The sequence below is a fragment of the Hydractinia symbiolongicarpus genome, chromosome 2, assembly GCF_029227915.1.
Source record: "Hydractinia symbiolongicarpus strain clone_291-10 chromosome 2, HSymV2.1, whole genome shotgun sequence".
Classification (NCBI taxonomy): domain Eukaryota; kingdom Metazoa; phylum Cnidaria; class Hydrozoa; order Anthoathecata; family Hydractiniidae; genus Hydractinia; species Hydractinia symbiolongicarpus.
This window is the reverse complement of record NC_079876.1, coordinates 4,388,743-4,403,131: the sequence shown is the minus strand read 5'-3', so window position 1 is coordinate 4,403,131 and position 14,389 is coordinate 4,388,743. Positions and strand designations below refer to the sequence as shown.

Here is a 14,389-nt window from a genome sequence, read left to right as displayed (position 1 = left end):
ATTTTGATGAAACTTATTTTTTAGAGGATATTTCTCGGTCTATGACCAATATCTCAAATTATGATGATTTTCATAGTATATTTACATCTTTATTAGATAGACATGCTCCATTGAAAACCAAGTTTCTCAGGGTAAATAATAGGCCCCATGTCTCTAAAACTCTCAGAAAGGCGATCATGAAACGTTCGCGTTGAAAGGGTAGCTAACACTTCCGGGAAAGACGATGATGTGAGAGCATTTAAAAAAAAAAGAAACTTGGTGGTCAATATAAATAGGCAGGACAAGAAAACTTTCTTTTCCAACTTTGGCCGAAGTAATATGGGTAAAGGTTTTTGGAAATCGGTAAAACCTTTGTTTAATGAAAAAGCCAAATATGGTAAAGAGAGAATTATTCTTGTTGACAAATATATTCAATATAATAATGATAGTGATATTGCAAACATATTTAATGAATATTTTAATAAAATTACTGACAACCTTAACATGCCACACATTCCTCAAGCTCTTTCATCCAAGTGTGATGCTGTTCTTGCTGCAGTTGAGAAGTATGCGTCTCATCCTAGTGTCCTCTTCATTAAATCGAAAAAACAGACACATACTTTTGAGTTGTCTCCAATTTGTGAGGATGTCATGTTTAAGGAAATTCTTGCGTTAGATGATAGCAAGAAAGTCAGATGCTTAAATTAGCTGCTAGATATTGTGTTCCAGTACTTACAAAATGTTTTAACACTTCTATTATTGACAGTTCTGTTTTTCCTAGTCTTTTTTCTTTGGCAGAGATAATCCCTTTATATAAAAAGGGTAGCTCCACAGACAAGGTAAATTATAGACCTGTCAGTTTGTTACCAACTGTTTCCAAAGTTTTTGAGAGCATTTTAGCCAAACAACTGTTACCATTCTTCAACACCTTTTTGTCTAAATATCTTTGTGGATTTCGAAAGAGTTACAGCTGTCAGTATGCTATTTTAAACATGCTTCAAAAGTGGCAAGAATGTCTCTCAAAATCTGGAAAAGTCGGTGCAGTTTTGATGGATTTATCCAAAGCGTTTGATTGTCTCCCTTCTGGTCTTTTAATTGCAAAACTCGAGGCATATGGCGTTGGATATAATACATTAAAGCTTGTACTGAGCTATCTATCAAACAGGAAACATCGAGTGAGGTTAGGTTCCTCGGTTAGTGAGTGGTTAGAAATTTGTTAGGAGTTCCTCAAGGCTCTGTCCTAGGACCGATATTATTCAATGTGTTTATTAATGATTTGTTGTTCCTGTTATTGGAGGGTGATACCTGCAACTTTGCCGACGACAACACCATTTTTAGTTGTAAGAGTAGCATTACTGCTGTTCTAGAAAGTTTGCACTCTGACATAGTCAAAGTGGTAAACTGGTTCAACTCAAATGGTATGGTTGCAAATCCAAGCAAGTTTCAGATGATAATTCTGGGAGCTGATGTTGGCAATATCAGCATTCAGATTGGCTCATCTTCTATTGCTCCTTCAAAACAAGTTAAGTTACTAGGTATTACTCTGGATGAAAAACTTTCATTTTACCCTCACGTAAAAGGGATGTGCAAAAGTGCTTCCTCAAAGACAAAAGCACTCCTGAGGATACGAAATTTTCTCAAACAAGATCAAGTTGATTTATTATTTAACTCATTTTTTTTACCTTGTTTCAATTATTGCCCCCTTGTATGGATGTTCTGCAGCAAACAGGCACACAATCTCATTTAGGCAACCCATGAAAGAGCGTTGTGTGCAAAAACTGGTCTGATGCAGAAAACCTATACAGAAATACTGGAAATATCTAGTATGATGCCTATCCATGATAGAAATCTGAAAAGCCTTGTAACTGAAGTTTATAAGTGTCTTCATGGATTGAACCCTGAACTAATGTGGGATATTTTTCGAAAGAAGGAGACTACTTACAGTCTTAGGCGTGGTACTGTACTGGTCATTCCACCTTCTAAAAGCAGTATCGGGCAGAATTCTTTTCAATTTCGCGCTAGCCTAGCCTGGAATTACCTACCTGCGTGTGTCAAAAATGTGACAGATCTAAAAGAATTCAAATCTGTCATCAGGCACGTTGAAATATACTGCCAATGTAAACTCTGTGCTGCTCATTCGGGGATCAATCGATGATTTATTTTAGTATTTCATTTGTATTTTTATCACTTAGTATTTTCATGTTTTAATTTGATAGTTGGTGTAAATTAGTACTTTGTAACTATCCTGGATCCAACTTTAAATAAAGAAATAAATAAAAAATAGATAAAAAACTGTGGCACCAATCCTATCCGTTATCGCGCGCTGAAGAAATAGCGAGAGTTTCAAAAACTACATTTCATTGACTTTCTAACGGTGTCAGTCCGTTTCAGTTACAACGGTTTGGTCACATATTCGTACCAACATGTATTTAGCGATATTTTTCTGATATTACTAGGCTGCATCGCTTTTAACAATGAAACGATTGACTGTGGGACTTAATTGAACTAACTTTGGACTGTGACCTGATAAATGTGATAAATGAGAAAATTCGACTCCAAGAAGTAACATTTTTCCTAATTTGACGTAATTGCCAGAACTCAGCGATTACACTGGGCGCTCTGGTAGCGCTTCCTTTAAAAATTAAGCTAGAAAAAGTCATTTTTTTGCTGCGGGCCAATCCTAGCCGTTAGCGCGCGCTGAAGAAATAGCAATAGTTTCAAAAACTACATTTCATTGACTTTCTAACGGTGTCAGTCCGTTTGAGTTACAGCGGTTGGGTCACATATTCGTACCAACATGTATTTAGCGATATTTATCTGATATTACTAGGTTGCATCGCTTTTAATAGTAAAACGATTGACTGTGGGACTTAATTGAACTAACTTTGGACTGTGACCTGATAAATGAGATAAATGAGACAATTGGACTCCAAGAAAAAACATTCTTCTTAATTTGACGTGATTGCCGGAACTCAGCGATTACACTGGGCGCTGTGGTAGCTCTTAATTTAAAAGTTTAGGTAAATAAGTCGTTCTTTACTGTGGGGCCAATCCTAGCCGTCATCGCGCGCTGAAGAAATAGCAACAGTTTCAAAAACTACATTTCATTAACTTTTTAAGGGTGTCAGTCCGTTTGAGTTTCAACGGTTGGGTCACATATTCGTACCAACATGTATTTAGCGATATTTATCTGATATTACTAGGTTGCATCGCTTTTAACAGTGAAACGATTGACTGTGGGACTTAATTGAACTAACTTTGGACCGTGACCTGATCAATGTGATAAATGACACAAATGGACGCCAAGAAAAAAAATTCTTCTTAATTTGACATGATTGCCGGAAATCAACGATTACACTGGGCGCTGTGGTAGCTCTTTATTTAAAAAATTAGATAAATAAGTCATTCCTTACTGTGGGACCAATCCTATCCGTTATCGCGCGATGAAGAAATAGCGACAGTTTCAAAAACTACATTTCATTGACTTTCTAACGGTGTCAGTCCGTTTGAGTTTCAACGGTTGGGTCACATATTCGAACCAACATGTGTTTAGCGATATTTTTCTGATATTACTAGGTTGTATGGCTTTTAACAGTGAAACAATTGACTGTGGGACTTAATTGAACTGATTATGGACTGTGACCTTATAAATGTGATAAATGAGGAAATTGGATTTTAAGAAATAACATTCTTCCTAATTTGACATCATTGCCGGAACTCAGCGGTTACGCTGGGCGCTGTGGTAGCGCTTCATTTAAAAGTTTAAATAAATATGTCAATTTTTATCTGTGGGACCAATCCTAGCCGTTATCGCGAGATGAAGAAATAGCGACAGTTTCAAAAACTACATCTCATTGACTTTCTAACGGTGCCAGTCCGTTTGAGTCTCAACGGTTGGGTAACATATTCGTACCAACATGTGTTCAGCGATATTTTTCTGAGATAACTCGGTTGCATCGCTTTTAACAATGAAACGATTGACTGTAGAACTTAATTGAACTAACTTTGGACTGTGACCTGGTAAATGTGATAAATGAAACAGTTGGACTCCAAGAAAAAAATTCTTCTTAATTTGTCGTGACTGCCGGAAATCAGCGATTACACTGGGCGCTGTGGTAGCGCTTCATTTAAAAATTTAGATAAATAAGTAATTTCTTACTGTGGGACCAATCCTAGCCGTTATCCCGCGCTGAAGAAATAGAGACCGTTTCAAAAAGTACATTTTATTGACTTTCTAACAGTATGAATCCGTTTGAGTTACAACGGGTGAGGCACATATTCTTACCAACATGTATTTAGCGATATTGTTCTGACATTACTAGGTTGTATGGCTTTTAACAGTGAAAGGGTTGACTGTGGGACGTAATTGAACTGATTATGGACTGTGACCTTATAAATGTGAAAGTGAGACAATTGGACTCCAAGAAACAACATTCTTCTTAATTTGACGTGATTGCTGGAACTCAGCGATTGCACTGGGCGCTGTGGTAGCGCTTCATTTAAAATTATAGATAAATAAATCATTCTTTACTGTAGGACCAATCCTATCCGTTATCGAGCGATCAAGAAGTAGCGAAGGTTTCAAAAACTACATTTCATTGACTTTCTAACGGTGCCAGTCCGTTTGGGTTTTAACGGTTGGGTCACATATTCGTACCAACATGTATTTAGCGATATTTTTCTGAGATTACTAGGTTGCATTGCTTTTAACAGTGAAACGATTGACTGTGGGACTAAATTGAACTGATTATTGACTGTGACCTTATAAATGTGAAGGTGAGACAATTGGACTCCAAGAAATAACAATCTTCTTAATATGAAATGATTGCTGAAACTCAGCGATTACACTGGGCGATGTGGTAGCGCTTCATTTAAAAATTTAGATAAAAAGTCAGTTCTTACTGTGGGACCAATCCTAGCCGTTATCCCGCGCTGATGAAATAGAGACGGTTTCAAAAAGTACATTTCATTGAATTTCTAACAGTATCAGTCCGTTTCAGTTACAATGGTTGGGTCACATATTCGTACCAACATGTATTTAGCGATATTTTTCTGATATTACTAGGTTGCATCGCTTTTAACAATGAAACTATTGACTGTGGGACTTAATTGAACTAACTTTGGACTGTGACCTGATAAATGTGATAAATGAGACAATTGGAGTCCAAGAAAAAACATTTTTCTTAATTTGACGTGATTGCTGGAACTCAGCGATTACACTCGCCGCTGTGGTAGCGCTTGATTTAAAAATTTAGATAAATAAATCATTTTTTACTGTGGGACCAATCCTATCCGTTATCGCGCGATGAAAAAATAGCGAAAGTTTCAGAAACTACATTTCATTGACTTTCTAACGGTGCCAGTCCGTTTGAGTTTCAACGGTTGGGTCACATATTCGTACCAACATGTATTTAACGATTTTCTTCTGAGATTACCAGGTTGCATCGGTTTTAACAATGAAACGATTGACTCTGGGACTTAATTGAACTAACTTTGGACTGTGACCTGATCAATGTGATAAATGAGACAATTGGTCTCCAAGAAAAAACATTCTTCTTAATTTGACGTGATTGCTGGAAATCAGCGATTACACTGGGCGCTGTTGTAGCGCTTCATTTAAAAATTTAGATAAATAAGTCATTTTTAACTGTGGGACCAATCTTAACCGTTATCCCGCGCTGAAGAAATAGAGACAGTTTCAAAAAGTACATTTCATTGACTTTCTAACAGTATCAATCCGTTTGAGTTACAACGGTTGAGGCAAATGTTCGTACCAACATGTATTTAGCGATATTTTTCTGATATTACTAGGTTGTATGGCTTTTAACAGTGAAACGATTGACTTTGGGACTTAATTGAACTGATTTTGGACCGTGACCTTATAAAAGTGAAAGTGAAACAATTGGAATCCAAGAAATAACATTCTTCTTAATGTGAAATGATTGCCGGGACTCACCGATTACACTGGGCGCTGTGGTAGCGCTTCATTTAAAAAGTTAGATAAATAAATCATTCTTTACTGTGGGACCAATCCTATCCGTTATCGCGCGATGAAAAAATAGCAAAAGTTTCAAAAGCTACATTTCATTGATTTTCTAACGGTATAAGTCCGTTTCAACTACAACAGTTGCGTCACATATTCGTACCAACATGTATTTAGCGATATTTTTCTGAGATTACTAGGTTGCATCGCTTTTAACAAAGAAACGATTGATTGTGGGACTTAGTTGAACTAACTTTGGACTGTGTCCTGATAAATGTGATAAATGAGACAATTGGTCTCCAAGAAAAAACATTCTTCTTAATTTGACGTGATTGCTGGAAATCAGCGATTACACTGGGCGCTGTTGTAGCGCTTCATTTAACAATTTAGATAAATAAGTCATTTCTTACTGTGGGACCAATCTTAGCCGTTATCCCGCGCTGAAGAAATAGAGACAGTTTCAAAAAGTAAATTTCATTGACTTTCTAACAGTATCAATCCGTTTGAGTTACAACGATTGAGGCAAATGTTCGTACCAACATGTATTTAGCGATATTTTTCTGATATTACTGGGTTGTATGGCTTTTAACAGTGAAACGATTGACTTTGGGACTTAATTGAACTGATTTTGGACCGCGACCTTATAAATGTGAAAGTGAAACAATTGGACTCCAAGAAATAACATTCTTCTTAATGTGAAATGATTGCCGGGACTCACCGATTACACTGGGCGCTGTGGTAGCGCTTCATTTAAAACGTTAGATAAATAAGTCATTTTTAAGTGTGGGACAAATCCTGGCCGTTATGGCGCGCTGAAGAAATAGCAACAGTTTCAAAAACTATATTTCATTGACTTTCTAACGGTGTCAGTCCGTTTGAGTTACAACGGTTGGGTCACATATTCGTACCAACATGTACTTAGCGGTATTTTTCTGATATTACTAAGTTGCATCGCTTTTAACAACGAAACGATTACCTGTGGGACTTAATTGAACTTACTTTGTACTGTGAGCTGATAAATGTGATAAGTGAGACAATTGGACCCCAAGAAATAACATTCTTCTTAATTTGTCGTGATTGCTGGAACTCAGCGATTACACTGGGCGCTGTGGTAGCGCTTCATTTAAACGTTTAGATAAATAAATCATTCTTTACTGTGGGACCAATCCTATCCGTTATCGCGCGATAAAAAAATAGCGAAAGTTTAAAAAGCTACATTTCATTGACTTTCTAACGGTATCAGTCCGTTTCAACTACAACAGTTGCGTCAAATATTCGTACCAACATGTATTTAGCGATATTTTTCTGAGATTACTAGGTTGCATCGCTTTTAACAATGAAACGATTGATTGTGGGACTTAACTGAACTAACTTTGGACTGTGACCTGATGAATGTGATAAATGAGACAATTGGACCCGAAGAAATAACATTCTTCTTAATTTTACGTTATTGACGGAACTCAGCGATTACACTGGGCGCTGTGGTAGCGCTTTATTTAAAAATTTAGATTAAGAAGTCTTTTTTTAATGTGGGACCAACCCTAGCCGTTATTGCGCGCTGAAGAAATAGTGACAGTTTCAAAAACTACATTTCATTGACTTTCTAACGGTGTCATTCCGTTTGAGTTACAACGGTTGGGTCACAAATTCGTACCGTATCATTCTTTACTGTGGGACCAATCGTATCCGTTATCGCGCGATGAAGAAATGGCGAAAGTTTCAAAAACTACATTTCGTTGACTTTGTAACAGTGTCAGTCCGTTTGAGTTACAACAGTTGGGTCACATATTCGTACCAACATTTATTTGGCGATATTTATTTGATATTACTAGGTTGCATCGCTTTTAACAATGAAACCATTGACTGTGGGACTTATTTGAACTAACTTTGGACTTTGACCTGATAAATGTGATAAATGAGACAATTGGACCCGAAGAAATAACATTCTTCTTAATTTTACGTTATTGACGGAACTCAGCGATTACACTGGGCGCTGTGGTAGCGCTTTATTTAAAAATTTAGATTAATAAGTCTTTTTTTAATGTGGGACCAATCCTAGCCGTTATTGCGCGCTGAAGAAATAGTGACAGTTTCAAAAACTACATTTCATTGACTTTCTAACGGTGTCAGTCAGTTTGAGTTACAACAGTTGGGTCACAAATTCGCACCGTATCATTCTTTACTGTAGGACCAATCGTATCCGTTATCGTGCGATGAAGAAATAGCGAAAGTTTCAAAAACTACATTTCATTGACTTTGTAACAGTGTCAGTCCGTTTGAGTTACAACAGTTGGGTCACATATTCGTACCAACATTTATTTAGCGATATTTATCTGATATTACTAGGTTGCATCGCTTTTAACCATGAAACGATTGACTGTGGGACTTATTTGAACTAACTTTGGACTGTGACCTCATAAATGTGATAAATGAGAAAATTGGACTCCAAGAAATAACATTCTTCTTAATTTGACGTGATTGCCGGAACTCAGCAATTACACTGGCCGCTGTGGTAGCGCTTTATTTAAAAATTTGGATAAATAAGTCATTTTGTACTGTGGGACCAATCGTAGCCGTTAGGACGCGCTAAAGAAATATTGACAGCTTCAAGAACTACATTTCATTGACTTTTTAACAGTATCAATCAGTTTGAGTTTCAACGGTTGAGTCACATATTCTTACCAAAATGTATTTTGTGATATCTTTCCGGTATCACTAGGTTGTATCGCTTTTAACAGTGAAACGATTGACTGTGGGACTTAATTGGAACTGATTTAGGGCTGTGACCTTATAAATGTTTTAAGTGAGACAATTGGACTCAAAGAAATAACATTCTTTTTAATTTGACATGATTGCCGGAACTCAGCGATTACACTGGGCGCTGTGGTAGCGCTTCATTTAAAAATTTAGATAAATATGTCATTTCTTACTGTAAGACCAATCCTAGCCGTTATCCCGCTCTGAAGAAATAGAGACAGTTTCAAAAAGTACATTTCATTGAATTTCTAACAGTATCAATCCGTTTGAGTTACAACGGTTGAGTCACATATTCTTACCAAAATATATTTCGTGATATCTTTTCGGTAATACTAGGTTGTATTGCTTTTAACAGTGAAACGATTGACTGCGGAACCTAATTGGAACTGATTTTGGGCAGTGACCTTATAAATGTTATAAGTGAGTCAATTGGACTCCAAGAAAAAACATTCTTTTTAATTTGACATGATTACCGGAACTCAGCGGTTACACTGGGCGCTGTGGTAGCGTTTCATTTAAAAATTTAAATAAATATATCATTTCTTACTGTAAGACCAATCCTAGCCGTTAGACCGCGCTGAAGAAAGAGAGACAGTTTCAAAAAGTACATTTATTGACTTCTTATCAGTATCAATCCCTTTGAGCTACAACGGTTGAGTCACATATTCTTACCAACATGTATTTCGTGATATCTTTCCGGTATTACTAGGTTGCATTGCTCTTAACAGTGAGACAATTGACTGTGGGACTTAATTGAACTGATTTTGGGCTGTGACCTTATAAATGTGAAAGTGAGAAAATTGGACTCCAAGAAATAACATTCTTCTTAATTTGACATGATTGCCGCAACTCAGCGATTACACCGGGCGCTGTGGTAGCGCTTCATTTAAAAATGTAGATAAAAAAGTCACTTTTTAACTGTGGGACCAATCCTAGCCGTTAGCGCGTGCTGAAGAAATAGAGACAGTTTCAAATACTATATTTCATTGACTTTCTATCGATGTCAGTCCGCTTGAATTACAACGGTTGGGTCACATAATATTTGTACCAACATGTATTTAGCGATAGTTATCTGTTATTACTAGGTTGCATCGCTTTTAACAGTGAAACGACTGAATGTGGGACTTTTTCGAACTAACTTTGGACTGTGACCTGATAAATATGATAAATGAGACAATTGGACTCCAAGAAATAACATTCTTCCTAATTTGATGTGCTTGCCAGAACTCAGCGATTACACTGGGCGCTGTGGTAGCGCTTCATTTAAAAATTTAGATAAATAAGTCATTCTTTACCGTGGCACCAATCCTAGCCGTTACCGCGCGTTGAAGAATAGCGACAGTTTCAAAAACTACATTTCATTGACTTTCTAACGGTGTCAGTCCGTTTGAGTTACAATCGTTGGGTCACATATTCGTACCAACATGTATTTAGCGATATTTATCTGTTATTACTAGGTTGCATCGCTTTTAAAAGTGAAACGATTGAATGTGGTACTTAATTGAACGAACTTTGGACTGTGACCTGATAAATGTTATAAATGAGACAATTGGACTCCAAGAAAAGCATTCTTCCTAATTTGATGTGCTTGCCGGAACTCAGCTATTACACTGGGCGCTGTGGTAGCGCTTCATTTAAAAATTTAGATAAATAAGTCATTCTTTACCGTGGGACCAATCCTAGCCGTTATTGCGCGCTGAAGAATAGCGACAGTTTCGAAAACTACATTTCATTGACTTTCTAACGGTGTCAGTCCGTTTGAGTTACAATGGTTGGGTCACATATTCGTACCAACCATTATTTAGCGATATTTTTCTGATATTTTTAGATTGCATCGCTTTTAACAATGAAACGATTGACTGTGGGACTTAATTGAACCAACTTTGGACTGTGACCTGATAAATTTTATATGTGAGACAATTGAACTCCAAAAAGTAACATTCTTCTTAATTTGACGTGATTGCCGGAACTCAGCGATTACACTGGGCGCTGGGGTAGCACTTCATTTAAAAATTTAGATAAATAAGTCATTCTTTACTGTGGGACCAATCCTATTCGTTATCGCGCGCTGAAGAAATAGCGACAGTTTCAAATACTACATTTCACTGACTTTTTATCGATGTCAGTCCATTTGAGTTACAACGGTTGGTTAACATATTCGTACCAACATGTATTTAGCGATATTTATCTGTTAATACTAGGTTGCACCGCTTTTAACAGTGAAACGATTGAATGTGGGACTTAATAGAACTAAATTTGGACTGTGGCCTGATAAATGTGATAAATGAGACAATTGAACTCCAAGAAATAACATTCATCTTAATTTGACATGATTGCCGGAATTGAGCGATTACACTGGGCGCTGTGGGAGGGCTTCATTTAAAAATTTAGATAAATAAATCATTCTTTACCGTGTGACCAATCCTAGCCGTTATCGCGCGCTGAAGAAATAGCGAAAGTTTCAAAAACTACATTTCATTGACTTTCTAACCGTGTCAGTCTGTTTGAGTTACAACGGTTGGGTCACATATTCGTACTAACATATATTTAGCGATATTTTTCTGATATTACTAGGTTGCATAGCTTTTAACAATGAAACGATTGACTGTGGGACTTAATTGAACTAACTTTGGACTTTGACCTGATAAATTTGATAAATGAGACAAGTGGACTCCAAGAAATAACATTTCTCTTAATTTGACGTGATTGCAGGAACTCAGCGATTACACTGGGCGCTGTGGTAGCGCTTCATTTAAAAATTTAGATTAGTAAGTCATTTTTTACTGTGGGACCAATCCTAGCCGTTATCCCGCGCCGAAGAAATAGAGACGGTTTCAAAAAATACATTTCATTGAATTTGTAACAGTATCAATCCATTTGTGTTACAACGCTTGAGTCACATATTCGTACCAACATGTATTTCGTGATATCCTTCCGGTATTACTAGGTTGTATCGCTTTCAACAGTGAAACGATTGACTGTGGGACTTAATTGAACTGATTTTGGGCTGTGACCTTATAAATGAAAAAGTAAGACAATTGGACTCCAAGAAATAACATTCTTCCTAATTTGACATGATTGCCGCAACTCAGCGATTACACTGGTCCCTGTGGTAGCGCTTCATTTGAAAATTAAGATAAAAAAATCACGTTTTAGCCGTGTGACGAATCCTAGCCGTTAGCGCGCGCTGAAGAAATAGAGACAGTTTCAAATACTACTTTTCACGGACTTTCTATCTATGTCAGTCCGTTTGAGTTACAACGGTTGGGTCACATATTCGTACCAACATGTATTTAGCGATAATTATCTGTTATTACTATGTTGCATCGCTTTTAACAGTGAAACGATTGAATGTGGTACTTAATTGAACTAACTTTGGACTGTGACCTAATAAATGTGATAAATGAGACAATTGGATTCCAAGAAAAAACATTCTTCTTAATTTGACGTGATTGCCGAAACTCAGCGATTACACTGGGAGCTGTGGTAGCGCTTTATTTAAAAATTTAGATAAATAAGTCATTTTGTACTGTGGGACCAATCGTAGCCGTTAGGACGCGCTGAAGAAATATTGACAGCTTCAAGAACTACATTTCATTGACTTTTTAACAGTATCAATCAGTTTGAGTTACAACGGTTTAGTCACATATTCTTACCAAAATGTATTTTGTGATATCTTTCCGGTAATACTAGGTTGTATCGCTTTTAACAGTGAAACGATTGACTGTGGGACTTAATTGGAACTGATTTTGGGCTGTGACCTTATAAATGTTTTAAGTGAGACAATTGGACTCAAAGAAATAACATTCATTTTAATTTGACATGATTGCCGGAACTAAGCGATTACACTGGGCGCTGTGGTAGCGCTTCATTTAAAAATTTAAATAAATATGTCATTTCTTACTGTAAGACCAATCCTAGCCCTTATCCCGCTCTGAAGAAATAGAGACAGTTTCAAAAAGTACATTTCATTGACTTTCTAACAGTATCAATCCGTTTGAGTTACAACGGTTGAGTCACATATTCTTACCAAAATGTATTTCGTGATATCTTTCCGGTAATACTAGGTTGTATCGCTTTTAACAGTGAAACGATTGACTGTGGGACTTAATTGGAACTGATTTTGGGAAGTGACCTTATAAATGTTATAAGTGAGTCAATTGGACTCCAAGAAATAACATTCTTTTTAATTTGACATGATTGCCGGAACTCAGCTTTTATACTGGGCGCTGTGGCAGCGTTTCATTTAAAAAATTAGATAAATATGTCATTTCTTACTGTAAGACCAATCCAAGCCGTTAGCGCGCGCTGAAGAAATAGAGACAGTTCCAAAAAGTACATTTCATTGACTTTCTAACAGTATCAATCCCTTTGAGCTAAAACGGTTGAGTCACATATTCTTACCAACATGTATTTAGCGATATTTATCTGTTAATACTAGGTTGCACCGCTTTTAACAGTGAAACGATTGAATGTGGGACTTAATAGAACTAACTTTGGACTGTGACCTGATAAATTTGATAAATGAGACAATTGGACTCCAAGAAATAACATTCCTCTTAATTTGACGTGATTGCAGGAACTCAGCGATTACACTGGACGCTGTGGTAGCGCTTCATTTAAAAATTTAGATTAATAAGTCATTTTTTACTGTGGGACCAATCCTAGCCGTTATCCCGCGCCGAAGAAATAGAGACAGTTTCAAAAACTACATTTCATTGAATTTGTAACAGTATCAATCCATTTGTGTTACAACGGTTGAGTCTTTTTAATTTGACATGATTGCCGGAACTAAGCGATTACACTGGGCGCTGTGGTAGCGCTTCATTTAAAAATTTAGATAAATATGTCATTTCTTACTGTAAGACCAATCCTAGCCCTTATCCCGCTCTGAAGAAATAGAGACAGTTTCAAAAAGTACATTTCATTGACTTTCTAACAGTATCAATCCGTTTGAGTTACAACGGTTGAGTCACATATTCTTACCAAAATGTATTTCGTGATATCTTTCCGGTAATACTAGGTTGTATCGCTTTTAACTGTGAAACGATTGACTGTGGGACTTAATTGGAACTGATTTTGGGCAGTGACCTTATAAATGTTATAAGTGAGTCAATTGGACTCCAAGAAATAACATTCTTTTTAATTTGACATGATTGCCGGAACTCCGCGGTTACACTGGGCGCTGTGGTAGCGTTTCATTTAAAAATTTAGATAAATATGTCATTTCTTACTGTAAGACCAATCCAAGCCGTTAGACTGCGCTGAAGAAATAGAGACAGTTTCAAAAAGTACATTTCATTGACTTTCTAACAGTATCAATCCCTTTGAGCTAAAACGGTTGAGTCACATATTCTTACCAACATGTATTTCGTGATATCTTTCCGGTATTACTAGGTTGCATCGCTTTTAACAGTGAAACAATTGACTGTGGGACTTAATTGAACTTATTTTGGGCAGTGACCTTATAAATGTGAAAGTGAGACAATTGGACTCCAAGAAATAACATTCTTCTTAATTTGACATGATTTCCGCAACTCAGCGATTACACTGGTCCCTGTGGTAGCTCTTCATTTGAAAATTAAGATAAAAAAATCACGTTTTAGCCGTGTTACGAATCCTAGCCGTCAGCGCGCGCTGAAGAAATAGAGACAGTTTCAAATAATACTT

The 14,389-nt window shown here is 36.8% G+C and overlaps 1 protein-coding gene across 1 annotated transcript; it reads left to right on the top strand.

Annotated features, from left to right (window-relative positions):
* Positions 1–318: 318 nt before the first annotated feature.
* Positions 319–2,134, top strand: LOC130627221 (uncharacterized). The gene is made up of 4 exons (XM_057441370.1): positions 319–545; positions 761–1,172; positions 1,277–1,630; positions 1,727–2,134. Exons 1-4 carry the CDS (start codon positions 319–321, stop codon positions 2,132–2,134), a joined length of 1,401 nt encoding a protein of 466 aa, XP_057297353.1.
* The last annotated feature ends 12,255 nt before the right edge of the window (positions 2,135–14,389 follow it).

Bases quoted from the DNA above. Each gene is read 5' to 3' on its own strand.
- LOC130627221 (XM_057441370.1), top strand. From the start codon at position 319: ATGGGTAAAGGTTTTTGGAAATCGGTAAAACCTTTGTTTAATGAAAAA. The intron at 1,173-1,276 runs GTTAGTGAGTGG...CTGTTATTGGAG, and splicing joins GAGTGAGGTTAGGTTCCTCG to GGTGATACCTGCAACTTTGC. The intron at 1,631-1,726 runs GTTGATTTATTA...AATCTCATTTAG, and splicing joins ATTTTCTCAAACAAGATCAA to GCAACCCATGAAAGAGCGTT.